This window comes from Macaca mulatta, chromosome 13, assembly GCF_049350105.2.
Source record: "Macaca mulatta isolate MMU2019108-1 chromosome 13, T2T-MMU8v2.0, whole genome shotgun sequence".
Classification (NCBI taxonomy): Eukaryota; Metazoa; Chordata; class Mammalia; order Primates; family Cercopithecidae; genus Macaca; species Macaca mulatta.
In genome coordinates, this window is record NC_133418.1 from 85710530 (window position 1) to 85733365 (window position 22836).

General features: G+C 40.3%; 1 protein-coding gene and 1 pseudogene across 2 annotated transcripts in view; both read left to right on the plus strand.

Annotated features, from left to right (window-relative positions):
- The window catches only part of CDKL4 (cyclin dependent kinase like 4), a 56700-nt gene that overhangs the window by 15317 nt on the left and 18547 nt on the right, over positions 1-22836 (plus strand). The window contains exons 3-4 of the mRNA XM_028831739.2: positions 3741-3813; positions 12234-12324. Coding sequence (XP_028687572.2) covers positions 3741-3813; positions 12234-12324 — 164 coding nt within the window. The remainder of the gene's footprint in view (positions 1-3740; positions 3814-12233; positions 12325-22836) is intronic.
- Positions 14175-14737, plus strand: LOC144333789 (2-iminobutanoate/2-iminopropanoate deaminase pseudogene; annotated as a pseudogene). The gene has a single exon (XR_013402843.1). The product of XR_013402843.1 is annotated as a 2-iminobutanoate/2-iminopropanoate deaminase pseudogene (transcript).

A 22836-nucleotide genomic window follows, 5' to 3' on the forward strand; every position in this document is an offset into this window, starting at 1 on the left:
ACGGAATCTGCCTTCTTGGAAGCTAACTGAACCGAATGTGACACTTCCTGTGAGATGCCTTTAAACATCCTCTTTCATGTTAAAGGCATCTTTAATATCCTATGAAATTACTTTCCTATGAAATTACTTCATTCTTGATTCCATGTTATTTAGGCTAATAATTGGGGCTTTGCAGTTTCTGAATCCTAGCCCCTACCTCATTTCCCAATTCCTGTACCTGTAGGCTCTTAGATCCCGACCAGACCAGCGTTCTGTTCCCACGTCAGTAGGAGCATGTGCTCCACCCTTGCTAGTTCCTCCCAAGGATGGAAATCCATTTCCCTTCCTCTCACTGCTGCCACCATAATCTAAGTGTCCAAATCTCACTTGGGTTATTGAATTAGCCTCCTAATTTCTCTCTACGTGTGTTGCCCCCCAGAAATCCATTCTCCATATTATGTCACTTCCTTGCTTGATTTCTTTCAGTGGTTTTGAATCTAGCATAAAATCCAAATTTCTTATCGAGATCTAGATCTCTGAGGCCCTCCATGGACTGGTCTCTGCCAATCTTCCCGTCTTCTTCACTCAAGCATCAGCCACCCTGGCCTCATACTGTCTTCCCCACACTCCCAATTCTTTCTCTCCTCGGGGCCTCTTGCTATTCTTCTGCACCTCTTCCGTCTTTGTATGGGGTCTCAATCCCATCGACTGGCCTTATCTGATCTCAGACCTGTATCTTCAGAACCCATGTGGGTGTTAAAACCAGACATTGAGGGGATAGATTACTCCATAAACTTATGAGATACTATTCTGTTATTACACATGAGGAAAACTGAAGGTTCAGAGAACTTAAATAATGTATGTTCAAGATTATAAAGTAGAGGCCAGACGCGGTGGCTCACACCTGTAATCCCAGCACTTTGGGAGGCCGAGGGTGGATCACGAGGTCAGGAGATCGAGACCATCCTGGCTAACACGGTAAAACACCATCTCTACTAAAAATACAAAAAATTAGCTGGGTGTGGTGGCCGACACCTGTAGTCCCAGCTACTCAGGAGGCTGAGGCAGGAGAATGGTGTGAACCCAGGAGGCAGAGCTTGCAGTGAGCTGAGATTGGGCCACTGCACTCCAGCCTGGGCGACAGAGCAAGACTCTGTCTCAAAAAAAAAAAAGATTATAAAGTAGGAAGGAAGCAGCATATCTGGGATTTGAATTCAAGTGACCTGTCTCACAGTGCTCAAAGTGGCTATACTATTCTTCCTGCCTCATATTTTAAAAATATAAATAATGTTGTTTCAGGTTTGACTCTAGGTGAAGTGGGGAGAATACAGTTACATCAGAATTCAGTGCTGGAAATAGACACTTCAAGTGGAAAGGGATTTAATCATGAGAATTAGGTACATTCACAATATTAATAATGAGGAGAACTGGAGTCAAAGGGTTGTCACTGGATCACTGATGTCAAGGGCATGCCACCATAATTGTGGTACAAGATCAGGAAACTGCTCTGAGGAAAATACCACGTACATCGCTTGCTTTTCTCTGCATGTACTTCAGCCTCACATGGTGGTATCTTGTAGCTAGTGTTATAACTGAGTCATGCCTAGGCCTTCCCACTGTTCTGTAAAGTCAGCTACATCTGCACATGTTCAGTTTTTAAAAAGTGATCTAAATATATGATTTAAATATCCAAACATGATAAAATATTAAATCTGAGTAATGGATATGTTTGGGGTATTACATAATATGATTTTTTTAATTAAGAAAATTCTTATAGTTGACATTTAGTAAAAGAAACCCTTATGTTTCAGATTTTTGAAAAATATACAGACAACAGCCACATCTCCATCAACAGGGCTGAAAGACAAACAACACTGAGAAAAATATTTGCAGCATATATAACAGACCGTGATATACATTGAGTCTTTGTAAATCAGTAAGAAAGCAGTGAACAGACCAATTTAAAAAGCAATAAACGCATGAAATGGAATTACACAAAAGAAGAAATGCAGTATCCAATAAGGGTGTGAAAAATAATAATCACTAAAAATTAGTGAAATGCAAATAAAAAACACAATGAGACATCTTTTTATTTTAACCACAGATTGGCAAACATAACATTGGCAAAACCAAATGTTGGCAAGACAATGAGGAGACAGGGACTTTGATGCACAGATGTTTGGTGGGAGTGAAAATGGGTATAACCTTCCTCAGAAAGGGTAGTTTAACAGTGTGTAAATGTGAAGGCATCATCATGGGACAGTGATGTGAGTGATGGAAAGCTACCAACAGAAAAGTTACAGAGAATGTAAATGCTATAATTCATGGAGATGGTTACATAAAGTAGAATACTCGCAAACAGAGTAAGTTTCCCAGACCCCCAATCCCCAGTGGAAAATACACCTGCCCATGATACTTCCCAATATTTTCTATACAGAGTGATGAGTCTGCCAGGGACAAGAAGCTTACACCCTCCCATTCTTATGAGATCCTTATTCTCCCTGGCCTCCTTTTGGGCTATCTGCTTACCAGGGACAAGAAACTATTACAAAATAACTTGAGTCTCTACCACCATCATGGATTGGATGAACTGAAGAGCCATCTTCCAAGTATACCTTTTTTTCCTGCAAAACCAAGTCTCAGGTCTACCTGAATTTCATCCCTGCAGGATCAAAATGTAATGGGTGCCTACCACTGGTCTCAGAAATCCCACTTCTAGAACTTATCTTAAGAAGGTAATTGCATAAATATCATAAGATGGATGATTACAGATATTCATTGAAGAGTTTCTAGAAATGAAAATTGGCAGAACTGAACTGCTCATCAATGGAGACTAAGTAAATTATGCTACAGCCATATAATGATCTCCTCTGGAGCCACTAAAATATATGTGTACATGTTGGTATTTGTACCTCTATGCATAAAACATTTCTCAAAGTGGTCGGGGTGAAATTGAAGAAAATAAATGGGTGGCTAGGCAGGTGTCAGACAGACTTCATGTATATACTTTTATATGTTTAAAATTTGAACCATACAAATGTGTTTATTTTAAAATTAAAGTTAAAAAGTAAATACTGGCTGGGCATAGTGGCTCACACCGGTAATCCCAGCACTCTAGGAGGGTGAGGTAGATGGATCATCTGAGATCGGGAGTTCAGGACCAGCCTGGCCAACATGGCGAAACTCCATCTCTACTAAAAATACAAAAATTAGCTGGGCATGGTGGTGCGCGCCTGTAATCCCAGCTACTTGGGAGGCTGAGGCAAGAGAATCTAATGTCTTGAACTCAGAAAGAGGAAGTTGCAGTGAGCTGAGATCATGCCACTGCACTCCAGCCTGGGTGACAGAGCCAGACCCTGTCTCCAAAAAAAAAAAAAAAAAAAAAAAAAAAAAAGTACAGAGAGAGACAGGGAGAGAGAGGAACAGAGTTGCCTGAAGAGACAGCCACCAGAAGTTATAGCTGTTATTTTGGGGTAGCAAGATTTGACCCAACACATTTTATTCCTTTACTTTTCTATATTTTTTGAATCTTCATAAGCATGTATCATTTGTGGATGTAAAAAATTCAAATTACAAAAGGAAATTACATAACTATAATAAAAAGATAGTAAAGCCCAATTTTCACTAAAATTTTTTTTAGAATCCCTCTGCATGATGTTCCTTGAACACGGCAGTCCCTGGCCACTCCACTTCTATTCCCAACCCTTGCTTCTGGAACTCTATCCTATCAGTTTTCATTTCCTTTTTTATTTTTCCCTCAGAGTTGCTGATGGAGTGATCAAAAGTGTATTATGGCAAACACTTCAAGCTCTTAATTTCTGTCATACACATAACGTAAGTAACATTTTCTAATGTATTTATTCATTTCTTCATGATGACTCTTCTAAATAGCTCAGGGTTTTGTTCGGAGAGCTGAAGACAAAGGGAAAGGAAGAGTCAAAGAAGCAAAACAAAAGGAAGTTCAGCCAGTAGTCCCAGCACTTTGGAAGGCAGAGGTAGGAGGATCAAGTGAGCCCCAGAGTTTGAGACCGGCCTGGGGAAAGACCCTGTCTGCAAAAAAGAAGAAAAGGAAATAACAAAAGAAAGTTCAAAATATGAGAAAAAAATGATGCATTATTCATGACTCTTTCCAATTTCTGTAAGAATCAAATTGCTAATTCCTTATGAATTAAAAATTTGAATAAATGTAATGATTCCTTTTGCCATAGTGCCAGTAACCCCTGAAACTATTTTTAAATTGGGCTAGAATAATTTTTCAGGGCCGGTGTGGTGGCTCATGCCTGTAATCCCTGCACTTTGGGAGGCCAATGCGGGCAGATGGCTTTGAGCTCAGGAGTTCAAGACCAGCCTGGGCAACATGGAGAAACCCTATCTCTATGAAAAAATATAAAAATTAGCCAGCCATGGTGGTGCACACCTGTAATCCTAGCTACTTGGGAGGCTGAAGCTGGAGAATCACTTGAACCCAGGAGGTGGAGGTTGCAGTGAGCCGAGATCACACCACTGCTCTCCAGCCTGGGCGACACAGTGAGACCCTGTCTCCAAAAGTAATAATAGTAAGTTTTCAGGATATTGCTGGTGTAATCCCCCATGGTACTTTTTTTTTTCACTATTATTTTTATGTCTCTTAAGTTCTTTACCCTATAGCAATCTAAGTCCCCCTTTCCTTTCCTTTTTAAAAGCTGTTTCCAGCCAGGCGTGGTGGCTCACGCCTGTAATCCCAGCACTTTGGGAGGCCACGGCGGGCGGCTCATGAGGTCAGGACATCGAGACCATCCTGGCTAACACGGTGAAACCCCATCTCTACTAAGAATACAAAACATTAGCTGGGCGTGGTGGCAGGTGCTTGTAGTCCCAGCTACTAGGGAGGCTGAGGCAGGAGAATGGCATGAACCCGGGAGGCGGAGCTTGCAGTGAGCCAAGATTACACCACTGCACTCCGGCCTGGGCGACAGAGTGAGACTGTCTCAAAAAAAAAAAAAGTTCATGAATCTTTTATACCCGTAGTTCTCAAGCTTGGGCATGCATCAAAATCACTAGGAGGGCTTGTGAAAACACAGCTTCCTGGGCCCCGTCCCCAGAGTTTCTGATTCAGTAGGTCTGAGGCAGGGCCCCAAGAATGTGCATGTCTCCTATTTTTCCCAGATGCTACTGAAGCTGCTGGTTCAAGAACCACACTTTGAATACGACTATGTTAGAGAAATAATTTTGGCTGTTTCCTGTACGTAACGTAACTTGTTCTTTCACTTGTATTTCCTGTAAATTGGAGTTTATATCTAGAGGCTTGATCATATTCAGGTTCAGCTTTCTTTTAGATAAGAACGCCTCCTATGTGGTGCTGTACACTTCCTGTCGCATCCCCATCATGAGTGCATAGCATCCACTTGTCCCACTTTCGAGAACGTTAAAATTGATGAGTGGGCTCAGGAGGTATTCGTTTGGTCCCCTCGTTATCATTTTCCCTGTCAACGTTGTTTCCCTGGTGGTTTTAGCATCCAGTGATGATTATTGTCTGCATCTAGTATTTCATGACAGTGATTTTCTAATTGTTATTCCTTCTGCATTTAATAATTGGAATTGTATGGAAAAGAACTCACCCTCATGGATTCTGGCTACTTTTATTTATCAACACTCAGGGTGATGAGCTGGTATCTTAGCAACCGTGACAAGTTTTGGGGAGAGGTGGCTGGAGCACCATTATAAACACAAATTTTGTATTGTGGTGTTTTCAATTCTTTGCTGTTATTGGTCTCTCCGATGCTCAGATTTTCCCATCTTAGGCCAATGAGAGCTTCTTCAAGTTGGCTCCTGGTACCTTTGCTCTATATCATTATATTTTTGCGACAGTCTCACTCCGTTGCCCAGGCTGGAGTACAGTGGCGTGATCATAGCGCACTTGGGCCTCAAACTCCTGAGCTCAAGTGATTCTCCCACTTCAGCCTCGCTGAGTAGCTGGGACTACAGGCACATGCCACTACACTCAGCCAATTTTTGTTTCTATAGAGACGGGGGTCTCACTATCTTGCCCAGGCTGGCCTCAAACTCCTGCCTTGGCTGCCCAAAGTGCGAGGATTACAGGTGTGAACCACTGCACTCAGCCAGTGATAGCTTTTAAAAAATATATCTAGCCCTTTTGAGTTGGTGCCTAGACAGAGACAGTGCTGAGGCAATGATGCAGAGTACCATATGGTCAGTTTTGATGCCAGCAGAATGTCTATCATAGCAGTCTAGGATTGCTGAAAAAGAAAGTATAAGATCATGGGAATACATTTCAGTATGGAGGGGAAGCTTTCTTTACTTTTAGGAAAGTCAGTGAAGTTTTTATTAGGTTAAATCAAAAGCTTTTATTTTCTATTAATGTAGAGGGATATTTTTCACAAACTATGTAAACCTATTTTTCATGATGCAAATTATGCTTTCTGATACTTAATAAAGATGATGCCAAATGGAATCCTTATCTCTGTTGCTTTCCACCATGCTATAGGAGGTATCAAAGTTGCTGCAGGAGTTTTATGGGTAGTTAAAATGATTTCTAAAAATACCACTTACCACAAGTGTTTATCCCTACATAACCAGACACTTTCCGGGTACTTGGTTATAAGCTTGAATGCAATGTCTGTGGCTGCTTTATCTTTGTATCTCTTTAATACCTAAATTGGATATTTTTATATAAAGGGTGCTCAATAAATATTTATTTAATAACTGGATGGATGGATGGATGGATGGATGGATGGATGGATGGATGGATCAATGGTTGGTTGGTTGAATGAGTCAGTCAGTCAGTCAACCCAAACTGCCTAACTGATTGTGACTATTTCCAGTGGACCCAAACATTTTTGTAGACCAATGCAACTGCCATCATTTTTGCGCTTGGAACAAGACATTCTATACCCGAAGCTTTAAAACACCGAAAACTTCTGATTGATAATATATGGCCTCTATTAAAAACAAATACTTTTTCAGGCCAGGCATGGTGGTTCATGCCTGTAATCCCAGGACTTTGGGAGGTTGAGGTGGGCAGATTACCTGAGGTGAGGAGTTCAAGACCAGCCTGGCCAACATGGTGAAACCCTCTCTCTACTAAAAATACAAAAATTTTCCGGGCATGGTAATGCATGCCTGTAATCCCAGTTACTACTCGGGATGCTGAGGTGGAAGAATCACTTGAACTCGGGAGGCAGCAGTTACAGTGAGCTAAGATCAGGCCACTGCCCTCCAGCCTGGGTGACAGAGCAAGACTCTGTCTCAAAAAAAAGATAATTTTTCAGACAAATTTGCATCCTCCAAGATGGAAATTCCTTCTCATTTTCTTATGGTAAGCCTTTGTGTATCTGTCTTTTTATTTATCTATAATTAACATGCATGCAAAGAAAAAAAATCTAAGCCATATATAAAGCTGTCACAATAATACAACTAAAATCTTCATACTCTCCTTATTTTTAAAGGAACTCCCATGATAGTCTCAAAGGATAGAAAAGGCAATCTGACCCAGTGGTGTTGCTGACGACTCACAGCTTTCAACCTGTAGAGACCATGTGTACCTTATCATCTCCAGAGTCGAGATCCTAAGCAGGACACTGAAGGTTAAAGTACCAAGGGATTCAGGCCTTGCTACTCCAACTATGGTTCATAGAGATCACCTGGGAGCTTGTTAGAAATGCTGACTCTGAGGTCCTCTACAGACCTGCTGAATCAGAGTCTGCATTTTAACCAGAGCTCCAGGTGGTTCATGTGCACATTAAATTTGGAGAAGCGCAGGACTTAAGAAAATACCTACTCATTTGGTTCTGTTTTACCCTATAATATCACTAGAGTGAGGTAACCAAAGTGATCCATTTAACACCATAATGATCCCATGGATTTTTATATATTTGCTGTATTGATTAGAGAAAAAGGGGAAAGGGGCTTCATCTCAAAATGGCAAAAATGACTTTTTTTTTTTTTTTTCCTGAGACAGGATCTTGGTCTGTTGCCCAGGCTAGAATGCAGTGGCACCTTCATGGCTCACTGCAACCTCAGCCTCCCATGCTCAAACAATCCTTTCACCTTAGCCTCCCAAGGAACTGGGACTACACATGCCACCATGCATGGCTAATTAAAAAAAAAAAATTTTTTTTTTTGGTAGTGATAGTTTCATTGTGTTGCCCAGGGTGGTCTCAAACCCCTGACCTCAAGCGATCCTCCCACCTTGGCCTCCCAAAGAGCTAGGATTACAGGCATGAGCCACCATGCCCAGCTGGCAAAAATGACTTCTGAGATAGGAGCAGGCCAGGCTGCAACCTCCATCAGCATCTTGTTGATCCTTATGTTTTGGTTGTTGAGGAGGGGGTCCCTTTTCTCTCCTTGTTGTATGAGCATCCATGCCTAAGGCTCCAAGAGAATAAATTTATCAGATAATAAAAAAAAACCTATTTATTGTTTTTATCAGGCTATTTAAGAAGCAATTTCTGGTGTGCAAGTTTGCAGAGATGATTTTAAAGTTAAAAGTCAGTTTTAAAATACCATAGATATCTCTTTTGGCTCGCTTGTGAGCCAAAAAAAAAGATTGCCCATCAGCCACAACAACCGAACCTGAGCAATGTTGCTAAAAGCTGTGTACAAGGCCGAGCGTGGTGTCTCATGCCTGTAATCCCAGCACTTTGGGAGGCTGAGGCAGGTGGATCACCTGAGGTCAGGAGTTCAAGACCAGCCTGGCCAACATGGCGAAACCCCATCTCTACTAAAAAATACAAAAAATTAGCCAGGTGTGGTGGTGGGCGACTGTAATCTCAGCGACTCAGGAGGCTGACAGGCAGGAGAATCACTTGAACCCGGGAGGCAGAGGTTGCAGTGAGCCGAGATCATGCCACTGCACTCCAGCCTGGTTAACAAAGAGCGACTCCGTCTCAAAAAAATAAATAAATAAATAAATAATTTTAAAAAGCTGTGTATAAAACTCAATTTATTAAAATTATTTTATTAACAGAGACTTGCATGCTTCTTGTTCTTTGAGGGAAAATAAGCTGATTGCAAGAGGCATTGCAGAGAGTTTGCATTGAGTGTGGCTTTGCAGTGGAGTAGGTGAATGCTTTATTTCTAAGCATCTTCTTCTCCCCCATGCCCTGTTTCTTATGGTTCCAATTATTTATTTTTTAATTTTATTTTTTAATTTTTATTTATTTATTTTGAGACAGAGTCTTGCTATGTCACCCAGGCTGGGGTCCAGTGGCACAACTGCAGCTCACTGCCACCTCCACCTCCCAGGTTCAAGCGATTCTCCTGCGTCAGCCCCCCGAGTAGCTGGGATTACAGGCATCCACAACCACGCCTGGCTAATTTTTGTATGTTTAGTAGAGACAGGGTTTCACCATGTTGGCCAGGCTGGTCTCGAACTCCTGACCTCAGGTGATCTGCCTGCCTCAGCCTCCCAAAGTGCTGGGATTACAGGCGTGAACCACCGCACCCAGCCAGGTTCCAATTATTTTTACTCCCTTTTAAATTTCTTCAGTATCCTCTCACTCTTTATCAGTAACTTCTCCTACCTGCTCCTATACCAATAAATGTTCCTGTTTCTTTGGGATATGTCAATACTTCATTTCCTTTTGTATATTTGGTTGAAAAATAAGTGCTATAAATTTCACATGGATTAGATCCAGAAAACATATGTATAGGCCAATGGACAGATATCGATGTAAATCCATTTACTTGGTAATGCTACACATAGTCTAGAAATTCTAGAATTTGATGCAAACTCATTTAAAGGACGTAACCTGTTCTAATGTAATCACCAACTATAAGTGAGTGTTACTGACTCAGAGTGTTAGTTTAAATTTCTTAAGTGTGTTGCTTAAAAGGTAGGATATCAAAACTATGTTCATTTATATTCCAACAATTTTTTTTTTTTTTTTTTTGAGGCAGGGTCTCACTCTGTCAGACAGGCTAGAGTGTGGTGGTGCCATCTTGGCTCACTGCAACCTCCACCTCCTGGGCACAAGCCATCCTCCCATCTCAGCCTCTTGTGTAGCTGGGACTAAAGGCGCACACCACACACCTGGCTAATTTTTGTATTTTTTGTGGAGACTGACTTTCACCATTGGGCCCAGGCTGGTATCAAACTCCTGGGCTCAAGCGATCCTCCCAACTTGGCCTCCCGAAGTGCAAGGATTACAGGCATCAGCAACCATGCCCGGCCTATGTGTTTTTTCTAATTAGTGTCTAAGGCCTTAGTACTTTTAAGAGACCTAAAAAAGTTTCTTCTAACTGCTCTTCATACAAATTACGAAGCAGTTGACAGTAATTGAGACTAAATAGGAACAAGCTCCTGCTACCAGTGTCATTTCTGCAACCTAAAATGAATTTAGGGCTCAGCTCTTTTTCTCTTCCTAGATAGCTATTAGAGAACCAAAGACAACCATTTCAGAATTGTCAAATTGACAAAAATGCTTAAAGGGCCTGACAGCGTAGTAGAGAGGGAGGCAGAAGGAGTTGATTATTGTGACACTCAATTCATGTACTCTGTCAGCGGCCACTTGCAATCACAGGATTGTTGCAAGGATGAAATAATTCATGCTTTGAATTGAAAGTGCTTTGAAAAGTACAGAGTTCCCTGTGAGGGCCCAGTGATGGAGATCGATATTATTTTCATCCATTTTCTTTTTTGGGAGCGTGGATAAACGGGAAGTTCTGAAGGGTAAGGTCTGAGCTGTTTTCTCACAGCACCTCCGCAACATGGAAACCCATTTCTGGAATGCCCATGCGCGCGCGGGCTTACTCAGCCTGCCCTCACCCAGGCCCCTAGCCGGGCCGCTCTTGTCCGGCGAGGAGCATCTGCTTCATTCGGGGTCATTATGATTCGGCAGCAAATTGTAAGGCCGCTGCATATGAAAGCATAGCGGGGTCCAGGCGCGGTGGCTCACGCCTGTAATCCCGGCACTTTGGGAGGCAGAGGTGGGCGGATCACTTGAGCTCAGTAATTCAAGACCAGACTGGACAACAAGATGGTGAAACCCGTCTCTACTAAAAATACAAAATTAGCCGGGCATGGTGGTGAGCGCCTGTCTAGCTACTCGGGACACACCCGTAGTCCCAGCTACTCGGGAGGCTGAGGCAGGAGAATCGCTTTAATCCAGGATGCGGAGCTTGCAGTGAGCCAAGATCGCGCCACTGCACTCCAGCCTGGGCGACAGAGCGAGTGAGGTCAGCGTGCCACAGGTCCCACTTTCCCAGTAGGGATTCTGACAACATCGTGGGCCATCTCAGGAGTGTTGCTGATCGTTCCAGGATAGCTCCGTGGTGAGGATGTGGAAATGATGCCCATCTCCTGACGAGGAATGCTTCGGAATCTCTGCTAAGTGGGGGATCGTGCGCCCCAGCTCACCCAGGCAGTCCTGGTTTGTGCCTATTGTCCTGGCATGATTATTAATAGGCCCCTCCTTCACACTTGGAAGTCTCCTGATTTGGATGTAAATAATATGGTCATTCTAATTATAAGTGAATTTTGCTTTTTGTTATCATTTAAATGTTTTTCTAATTTCTCAAATCTGCAAGTTTTTCCACCTTAATTGTGACTCTTGGGTGGCAGCAGTTATTAGAGGTACTCTGAGTCTAATCTCATTTAAGGTTTTACCTCATACAGTTTAAACAGAGACCAGCAAAAAGTGAAAGAATTGTATGATACTCTCTTCTTGAATTTAATTTTTTATTTTTATTTATTTGTTTTTGAGACAGGGTCTAGCTCAGTTGCTCAGGCTCTGTGCAGTGTGATCATAGCTCACTGCGGCCTCAACCTTCCAGGCTCAAATGATCCTTCAGCCTCAACCTCCTGAGTAGCTAGGACCACAAGTGCATGCCACCATGCCTGGGTAATTTTTTAACTTTTTTGTAGAGACAGGGTCTCAGTGCATTGCCCAGGGTGGTCTCAAACTCCGGGCTTCAAGTTATCCTCCTGCCTCAGCCTCTCAAAGTGCTGGGATTATGGACATAGCCACCACACCTAGCCTGATAATCCCTTCTTTAAAAAAAAAAAAAGAGACGGTTTTCACATACAATTATAATTTTAATTATTTCAATAATAAAACAATATTTTAATAAATGTTTTAATTTGGGTATGACAAGAGTTACAAGTGAAAAACTGCCAATTTAAGTTCTTTTAGAAAAGTGAAGGAAGCCCACATTTGTTTTTATCTCATAGGCTGTGTATCTATTAAACTAGTAGTTAATGTTTATTCTTTGTCATTTTGGTGGTTCAGAAAAATAATCAAATAATGATCTTACAGTGTATTCACAGAGATGTAAAACCTGAAAATATTCTAATAACTAAACAAGGAATAATCAAGATTTGTGACTTTGGGTTTGCACGAATTCTGAGTAAGTAGCAATTTTTTTTTACTAATATCCAGTTCAGATGATGATAAAATGACATGGTTTAAATTCTTACTTTGGATATTGGACATGTGCCAAATATTGTATTGTTGTTATTAAAAAAGGAAAATCTCACTTTAGCCTTTTAGTCAGTACATTCGTTTGCACTTCAACTCTGCTCCATTCATCTAGAATTTATTGGATGTCACCTTTCTGTGCTTTACCTCATAGGAAAGGAAAAGAATTCTAAAAGCATTTCTGCTCTTCATGCACTTATAATCTACAGTAAAAGAAACAAAGAATAATACAAGATGATTGGCAATAAAGTACTAAAGTGAAGGTGCAGACGGTTCCCTGGAGGGAGATATTAATGTGGGCGAGAGTGGTTGAAAAAAACTTCATGGAGCTGGTGAGACTAGAAGAGTAAACTGAAAATTAAAGAGACGATTCAGAGACAGTGCTAAGAAAAGGGAGATCATTCCAGGCAAGGAGGAACTGAAGGGAAAGGGAGACAAATAATTGTTTCTCCCTCAATCTAGAACTTTGCAACAAACAAATAGATGTATTAGCAACATAAACCTCGCAGTCTGGGTGTGGACATAATCGGTATCCTGACGGCACCCAAACACGAGTGACTTGGCAATGCATGTGGAAGGGTTGGGCAAAAACAAAAACCGATCAAGGCTTTCTGAGGTTGCTGTGCTTTGTGGTAAAGATAATAGGATCCTAATGATAATTGGTCCCTGTGCCATGGGGCTGAAAAGGGAAATAGACAAACACTGGAAAACTACCGAGTTACGAACGCTGCACATAGTACCATGGTGCATCAGTATCAGGAAATGCTGGGCTGCCATTAGCAGGGATGTTTGCAGAGTTTCAGTGGCATCGGAAAATGTTTAAGACACGGTAAGAGAAAAAGAAAAGTGAAAGCGTATGTATACAGTATGATCTCAACTATACAGGAAATACATAGAAAAAAATTACTGAAATATATATGACCCTCAATTTAGGAAATTAAGTGAATGTTAGTCATCCAATACATGGTATAGATCCGGTGTCATAGATTTGGGGATTTTTTCCTGGAAATCCATTATATACCACCAAAATACCCAATTTAGTCACAAAAATAAGTGAAAAAACCTACACAGATATGCCATTACAAGCATTAAGAACATAAGAGCAGCATTTCATATGAAAGTTACCTCACAATTGTTCCTTTTAGGGATTTTTCTCCATGGGCTGGCAAAGCTTCTTAAACTGGCAATACTGCTGAAAATATAAATATTTTTAATTTTTCATGAATATGCATTCTTTTTTTCCCTTCCTTTTTCATTTTCCTTTGCATTTCTGTGCTGAATATGCAAGTCAGCTTTCCTACTGAGTTTTCCTGTAGCAAACATAGTCATTCTTGTCTGAATGAAGAACCTTAGAACTGAGTTCAATATTAGGGTCATCTGTCTCAGAAATTTTGACTGCATGAACACATCCAGAAGTCTGAATGGTGAACCCACTGTGGCAATTCCAATAATGATACCTTTTGCCATATTATTATAAGCAAAGTGGTAATACAAGGCACTGCCAACTTGTTAGTGCTGGCTTAAACCTCCACAAGACATGAGCTCAGGCACTGGTTACAGCTTAAGTCTTCTAAGTACTGGTATGAGTCATTGCTGGGGTCATTGTTGGCCATTTATAATGAGAAAGGCAAAGGAGGGGGTCCCATTATGTGATAAAATGCTAACAGTGGCTCAATAGACATCCACATAAAAATGTAAGCTCCTATTGGATATCCACATGCAAAAGAAGGAAGTTGGACCTTTACCTTACATTATACTCACCAAAATGAATCACCAACGTAAACATCAGAAATAAAGCTGTAGGAGAGGCGCTGGGGCTTCTTCTCCTGAAGGGGCTGCAAGAGGGAAGACTTAGCCATGTCATCCTTGATCAAAAGGGTGATCAGCACCGCAAAAGCTCCAGGGGCCATTGGACCCTACAGTCAAGCTGTGTTAGTCAACAGGACCATTTACATTTCAAGACAGATAGGCATGGACCCTTCAAGTGGACAGCTTGTGTCAGGAGAGATAGCAGAAGAAGCTAAACAAGCTCTTAAAAACATGGGTGAAATTCTGAAAGCTGCAGGCTATGACTTCACTAATGTGGTGAAAACAGCTGTTCTTCTGGCTGACATAAACGACTTCAATACTGTCAATGAAGTCTACAAACAGTATTTCAAGAGTAATTTTCCTGCTAGAGCTGCTTACCAAGTTGCTGCTTTGCCCAAAGGTAGCCAAATTGAAAGTGAAGCAGTAGCTGTCCAAGCACCGCTGACAACAGCATCACTATAAGTGGGCCAGTGCTTTGTAGTCCGGAATTGTCAACATTTTAATATCTACAACTGATGTAACATCTTAATTAACCTTTTAATTTCCACAATTGATGACAGTGTGAGCTTGATGAAAATATCTGAAGTTATTATGGAAATACCATATAATAGGGAAAGTGAAACATGAACTGAAGATTAGAGAAGGAATCCAGTTACTGTTTTAAATTACACCTGTATTACTGAATATAGGAAAGAGATACCCATTACATAGTTACTCAATAAATAAAAGAGAAATAACAGGTAGGAAAGAAGAGTAATTATTCCTGAGAAATAATCAAGAACATATCTAATTCAAACTAATGATGTGAATGATTTAGTTTTCATGTCAGGTATGTGATTCTGCTTCTACTTGAGTAAAATTTAAGTGTTTAAATTTGAGGTCAAGGAGAAGAAAGTGGACCAAAATTTAATATGGATAATATTTTTCTAATGGAAATAAAACAGACTTGCAGATTTCAAAAAAAGAAAAAAAAGAAAAGAAAGAAAGAAAGAAAAAGAAAGAAAGCTGTAAAACTCTTAGAAGAAAACATAGACCAAACGCCTCATGACATTGGATTTAACAGTGATTTCTTGAAGGTGACACCACAAGCACAAGCCACAAAAGGAAAAATAGAGAAATTGCACTTCATCAAAATTAAAAACTTCTGTGCATCAAAGGACACTATAAACAGAATGAAAAGCAACCCATGGAAAGGGAGAAAATATTAGCAGATTTATACCTAATAAAGAGTTAATATCCAGAATGTTCAGAACTATAACTCAATAACAAAAACTAATTTGAAAGTGGCCAAAGGACTTGAATAGACATTTCTTTTTTGTTGTTTTATTTCAATAGGTTTTTGGGGAACAGGTGGTGTTTGGTTACATGAAAAAGTTCGTTTTGTTTTGTTATGTTGTTTTGTTTTGTTTGAGACAGAGTCCAGAGTCTTGCCTTGTTGCCTAGGCTGGAGTGCCATGGTGAGATCTCGGCTCACCGCAAACTCCACTTCCTGGGTTCAGGCAATTCTACTGTCTCAGCCTCCTGAGTAGCTGTAACTTCAGGAACACGCCACCACACCCAGGTAATTTTTTTTTATTTTTGGTAGAGATGGGTTTTCTCAATGTTGGCCAGGCTTGTCTTGAACTTCTGAGCTCGTCATCTGCCTGCCTCGGCCTCCCAAAGTGCTGGGATTACAGGTGTTAGCCACCACGCCTGGCTATGTGAATAATTTTTTCGGTGGTGATATCTGGGATTTTGGTTCACCCACCACCTGAGCAGTGTACATGGTGCCCAATGTGTAGTCTTTTATCCCTCACCACCCCCCACACCCTTTCCCCTGAGTCCCCAAAGTCCATTGTATTATTCTTATGCCTTTGTGTCGTTGTAGCTTAGCTCCCACTTATTAGAACATAGATGTTTGGTTTTCTATTCCTGAGTTATTTCACTTAGAATAATGGTCTCCAATTCCATCCAGGTTGCTGCAAATGCCATTATTTTGTTCCTTTGTATGACTGAGTAGTATTCTGTGGTATATATATATACCACATTTTCTTTATCTGCTTGTTGATTGATGGTCATTTGGGCTGGTTCCGTATTTTTTCAGTTGCAAGTGTGCTGCTATAAACATGCGTGTGCAAGTATATATATTTTTTTGTTTGTTTTGTTTTGTTTTGTTTTTTGTTTTGAGATGGAGTCTCCCTCTGTCACCTGGGCTGGAGTGCAGTGGCCGGATCTCAGCTCACTGCAAGCTCCGCCTCCCGGGTTCACGCCATTCTCCTGCCTCAGCCTCCCGAGTAGCTGGGACTACAGGCGCCCGCCACCTCGCCCGGCTAGTTTTTTGTATTTTTTTAGTAGAGACGGGGTTTCACCGTGTTAGCCAGGATAGTCTCGATCTCCTGACCTCGTGATCCGCCCGTCTCGGCCTCCCAAAGTGCTGGGATTACAGGCTTGAGCCACCGTGCCCGGCCAAGTATATTTTTTATATAATGACTTCTTTTCCTATTGGTAGATACCCAGGAGTGGGGCTGCTGGATCAAATGGTAGATCTACTTTTAGTTCTTTAAGAAATCTCCACAGTTTTTCATAGTGATTGTACTAATTTAGATTCCCTCCAAAGTATAAAAGTGTTCCCTTTTCACCACATCCATGCCAACATCTATAGTTTTGTTTTGTTTTTTGTTTTTTATTTTTGTTTTTTTTTGGTTATGGCCATTCTTGCAGGAGTAAGGTGGTATCATATTATGGTTTTGATTTGCATTTCCCTAATAATTAGTGATGTTGAGCATTTTTTTCATGTTTTTGTTGGCCATTTGTATATCTTCTTTTGAGAACTGTCTATTCATGTCCTTAGCCCACTTTTTTGATGGTATTATTTGTTTTTTTCTTGCTGATTTGTTTGAGTTCCTTGTAGATTCTGGATATTAGTCCTCTGTTGGATGTATAGATTGTGAAGATTTTCTCCCACTCTGTGGGTTGTCTGTTTACTCTGCTGATTATTTCTTTTGTTGTGCAGAAGCTTTTTAGTTTAAGTTCCATGTATTTATCTTTGTTTTTGTTGCATTTGCTTTTGGGTTCTTGGTCATGAGAAGTCTTTGCCTAAGCCAGTGTTATCTTCTAGAATTTTTATGGTTTCATGTCTTAGATTTAAGTCTTTGATCCATCTTGAGATGATTTTTGTATAGGTGAGAGGTGAGGATCCAGTTTCATTCTTCTACATGTGGCTTGCCAATTATACCAGCACCATTTGTTTAATACAGTGTCCTTTCATCACTTTATGTTTTTGTTTGCTTTGTCAAAGATCATTTGACTATAAGTATTTGGCTTTATTTCTGGGTTCTCTATTCTGTTCCATTGGTCTATATGCTTGTCTTGATACCAATACCATACTGCTTTGATAACTATGGCCTTATAGTATAGTTTGAAGTCAGGTAGGGTAATCCCTCCAGATTTGTTCTTTTTGTTTAGTCTTGCTTTGGCTATGCAGGCTCTTTTTTGGTTCCATATGAATTTTAGGATTGTTTTTTCTAGTTCTGTGAAGAATGATGGGGGTATTTTGATAGGAATTATGTTGGATTTGTAGGTTGCTTTTGGCAGTATGGTCATCTTCACAATATTGATTCTACCCATCCATGAGCATAGGAGGTGTTTCCATTTGTTTGTGTCATCTATGATTTCTTTCAGCAATGTTTTGTAGTTTTCCTTGTAGAGGTTTTTCACCTCCTTGGTTAAGTATATTCCTAAGTATTTTGTTTTTTGCAGCTATTATAAAAGGAGTTGAGTTCTTGGTTTGATTCTCAGCTTGGTTGTTGTTGGTGTATAGCAGGGCTACTAATTTGTGTACATTAATTTTGTTATCCTAAAATTTTGCTGAATTCATTTACCAGTTCTAGGAGCTTTTTGAATGAGTCTTAAGGGTTTTCTAGGTTTATGATCATGTCATCAGCCAACAGCAAAAGTTTGACTTCCTCTTTACCAATTTAGATGCCTTTTATTTTTTTCTCTTGTCTGATTGCTCTGGCTAGGATTTCCAGTACTATGTTGAATAGGAGTGGTGAAAGTGGGCATCCCCTTATCTTGTTCCAGTGCTCAGGGGAAATGCTTTCAACTTTTCCCTATTCAGTATAATGTTGACTGTGGGTTTGTCTTCAATGACTTTTATTACCTTAAGGTATGTCCCTTCTATGCTGATTTTGCTGAGGGTTTTCATCATAAAGCAATGCTGAATTTTGTCAAATGCTTTTTCTGCATCTATTGAGATGACCTTGTGATTTTTGTTTTTAATTATGTTTATGTGGTGTATCGCATTTATTGACTTGCAGATGTTAAACCATCCCTGCATCCCTGGTACAAAACCCACTTGATCATGGCAGATTATCTTTTTGGTATGCTGTTGGATTTGGTTAGCTAGTATTTTGTTGAGGATTTTTGCATCTATGTTCATCACGGACATTGGTCTGTAGTTTTCTTTTTTTGTTATGTCCTTTCCTGGTTTTGTTATTAGGGTGATACTGGCTTCATAGAATTATTTAGAGAGGATTCCCTTTCTCTGTCTTTTGGAATAGTGTCAGTAGGATTGGTACCAATTTTTCTTTGAATGTCTGATAGAATTTAGCTGTGAATCTCTCTGGTCTTGGACTTTTTTTTCATTGGTAACTTTTTAATTATCATTTCAATCTCGCTGCTTGTTATTGGTCTGTTCAGAGGTTCTATTTCTTCCTGGTTTAATCTAGGAGGGTTGTATATTTCCAGGAATTTATCCATCCTCCTCTAGGTTTTCTAGTTTAAGTGTGTAAAGGTATTCATAGGAGCCTTGAGTGATCTTTTGTATTTCTGTGGTATCAGTTGTAATATCTCCTGTTTCGTTTCTAATTGAGCTTACTTTGATCTTCTCTCTTCTTTTATTGGTTAATCTTGCTAACGGCCTATCAATTTTATTTATCTTTTCAAAGAACCAGATTTTTGTTTCATTTATCTTTTGTAGGGTTTTTTGTTGTTGTTGTTTCAATATCATTTACTTCTGCTCTGATCTTGGTTATTTCTTTTCTTCTGCTGGGTTTAGGTTTGTTTTTTTCCTGTTTCTCTAGCTCCTTGAGGTGTGACCTTAGATTGTCTATTTGTGCTCTTTCAGACTTTTTGATGTAGGCATTTAATGCTATAAACTTTCCTCTTAGCATTGCCTTTGCTGTATACCAGAGGTTTTGATAGGTTGTGTCCTATTATTGTTCAGTTCAAATAATTTTAAAATTTCCATCTTGATTTCATTGTTGACTCAACAATCATTCAGGAGCAGGTCATTTAATTTCCATGTATTTGCATAGTTTTGAGGATTCCTTTTGGAGTTGATTTCCAATTCTGTTCCACTGTAGTCTGAGAGAGTTCTTGCTATAATTTCAATTTTCTTTAATTTTTTTGTTTTGTGGCCTATTATATGGTCTATCTTGGCAGATGTTCCATGTGCTGATGAACAGAATGTATATTCTGCAGTTGTTGGGTAGAATATTCTGTAAATATCTGTTAAGTCCATTTGTTGTAGGGTATAGTTTAAGTCCATTGTTTCTTTGTTGACTTTCTGTCTTAATGACCTGTCTAGTGTTGTCAGTGAGTATTGAAATCCCCCACTATTATTGTGTTACTATCTCATTTCTTAGGTCTAGTAGTAATTGTTTTATAAATTTGGGAGCTCCAGTGTTAGGTGCATATATATTTAGGATTGTGATATTTACCTGTTGGACAATTTTTTTTATTATCATTATATAATGTCTCTCTTTGTCTTTTTTAACTGCTGTTGCTTTAAAGTCTGTTTTGTCTGATATGAGAATAGCTACTCCTGCTCACTTTTGGTATCCATTTGCAGGGAATACCTTTTTTCCCTCCTTTACCTTAAGCTTATGTGAGTCCTTGTGTGTCAGATGAGTCTCATGAAGACAGCAGATACTTGGTTGGTGAATTTTTATCCACTCTGCCATTCTGTATCTTTTAAGTGGACCATTTAGGCCATTTATATCCAACATCAGTATTGAGATGTGAGGTACTATTCTATTCATCATGCTACTTGTTGCCTGAATACCCTGGGTTTTTTTCATTGTGTTGCTGTTTTATAGGTCCTGTGAGATTTATGCTTTAAGGAGTTTCTATTTTAGTGTATTTCAAACATTTGTTTCAAGATTTAGAGCTCCTTTTAACAGTTCCTCTAGTGCTGGCTTGGCAGTGGCAAATTCTCTCAGCATTTCTTTGTCTGAAAAAGACTGTATCTTTCCTTCATTTATGAAGCTTAGTTTCACTAGATACAAAATTCTTGGCTGATAATTGTTTTGTTTAAGGAGGCTAAAGATAGGACCTCAATCCTTTCTGGCCTGTAGGGTTTCTACTGAGAAATCTGCTGTTAGTCTGATAGGTTTTCCTTTATAGTACCTGATGTTTTTGCCTCAGAGTTCTTAATATTCTTTCCTTCGTCTTGACTTTAGATAACCTGATGCCTACGTGCCTAGGTGATGATCTTTTTGCAATAAATTTCCCAGGTGTTCTTTGAGCAAGAAGTATTTGGATGTCTAGATCTCTAGTGAGGCCAGGGAAGTTTTCCTCAATTATTCCCTCAAATATGTTTTCCAAACTTTTAGATTTCCCTTCTTCCTTGGGAACACCAGTTATTCTTAGGTTTCATCATTAAACATAATACCAATCTTCTTGGAGGCTTTGTTCATTTTTTTAGTTCTTATTTCTTTGTCTTTGTCAGATTGGGTTAGTTTGAATGCCTTGCCTTCAAACTCTGAAGTTCTTTCTTGAACTTGTGCAATTCTGTTGCTGAGACTTTCCAGTGCATTTTGCATTTCTTTAAGTGTGTCCTTGATTTCCAGAAGTTGTGATTGTTTTTTTATTTATGCTCTCTATTTCACTGAAGATTTTTCCACTCATATCCTGTATCATTTTTTTTATTTCTTTAGGTTGGACTTCATCTTTCTCTGTTGCCTCCTTGATTGGCTTAATAGTTGACCTTCTGAATTCTTTTTCTGTCAAATCAGAGATTATCTCTTGGCTTGGATCCATTGCTGGTGAGCTAGTGTGATCTTTTGGAAGTGTTAAAGAACCTTGTTTTGGGCCAGGCACAGTGGCTTACGCCTGTAATCTTAACACTTTGGGAGGCCAAGGCGAGCAGATACCTGAGGTCAGGAGTTCAAGAGCAGCCTGGCCAACATGGTGAAACTTCATCTGTACTAAAAATTCAAAATTTAGCTGGGCATGGCAGCACATACCTGTAGTCCCAGGTACTCAGGAGGCTGAGGCAGGAGAATCACTTGTACCCAGGAAGCAGAGGTTGCAGTGAGCCAAGATCACACCACTGCACTCCAGCCTAGGCGACAGAGCAAGATTCTGCCTCAAAAAAAAAAAGAACCTTGTTTTGTCATCATGTTACTGGAATTGTTTTCCTGGTTTCTTCTCATTTGGGTAGACTATGTCAGAGGTAAGATCTGGGACTTGAGGGCTGCTGTTCAGATTCTTCTGTCCTATGGGGTGCTCCCTTGATGTGGTGCTCTCCCCTTTCCCCTAGGGACAGGGCTTCCTGAGAGCTGAACTGCATTGATTGTTATTTCTCTTCTGGATCTAGCCACCCAGAGAAGCTACCAGGCTCTGGGCTGGTACTAAGTGTCTGCAAAGAGTCCTGTGATGTGATCCATTGTCAGGTCTTTCAGCCATGGATACCAGCACGTGCTCTGGTAGAGGTAGCAGGGGAGTGAAGCGGACTCCGTGAGGGTCCTTGGTTGTGTTTTTGTTAAGCACACTGGTTTTATGTTGGTTGACTTGGCTCTATTTTTGTTAAGCGCACTAGTTTATGTTGGTTGACCTCCAGCCAGGAGGTGGTGCTCTCAAGAGCACATCAGCTGCGGTAGCATAGGGTGGATCAGGCAGTGGGTGGGGCCATAGAGCTCCCAGGAGAATATGACCTTTGTCTTCGGAGCTCCTTGGCTGTCCCACAGAGCCTGCAGCGGTAATCCACCGTCTTCAAAGGGTCTGTGGATTCTCTCGGCTTTCCTGGTACGTTCCTGTGGTAGTTCTTGGAGCAAAAGTTCATGATGTCAGTCTCCACACGCTGCTCTGTCTGTCCCAGTCGTAGCTGCAAGTTAGTCCTGCCTCCTATCCGCCATTTTCCTCAGAAACCATCAGAATAGACATTTCTTTAAAGCAGATATATAAGGCAGGGCGCAGTGGCTCACACCTGTAATCCCAGCTAACTCAGGTGTCTGAGGCATGAGAGTAGCTTGAACCCAGGAGACAGAGGTTGCAGTGAGCCGAGATCGCACCACTACACTCCAGCCTGGGCAAGAGAGCAAGACCCTGTCTCAAAAAGAAAATAAATTAAAAATGTAAAAAATAAAAAGTAAAAAAAAAAGATATACAAATGGCCAATAAGTACATGAAAGATGCTTAAGGTAATCATTAGGGATAGGCAAATCAAAACCACAATGAGATACCACTTCACATCCATTAGGATGATTCTTATTTTTTAAAAACACACAGAACAAAATAACAAGTGTTGGTAAAGATGTGAAGAAATTAGAGCCCTCATGCATTGCTAGTGGGAATGTACCATGGTGCAGCTGCTGTGGAAAGCAGTATGGCAGTTCTTCAAAAAATTAAACATAGAATCACTGTATGA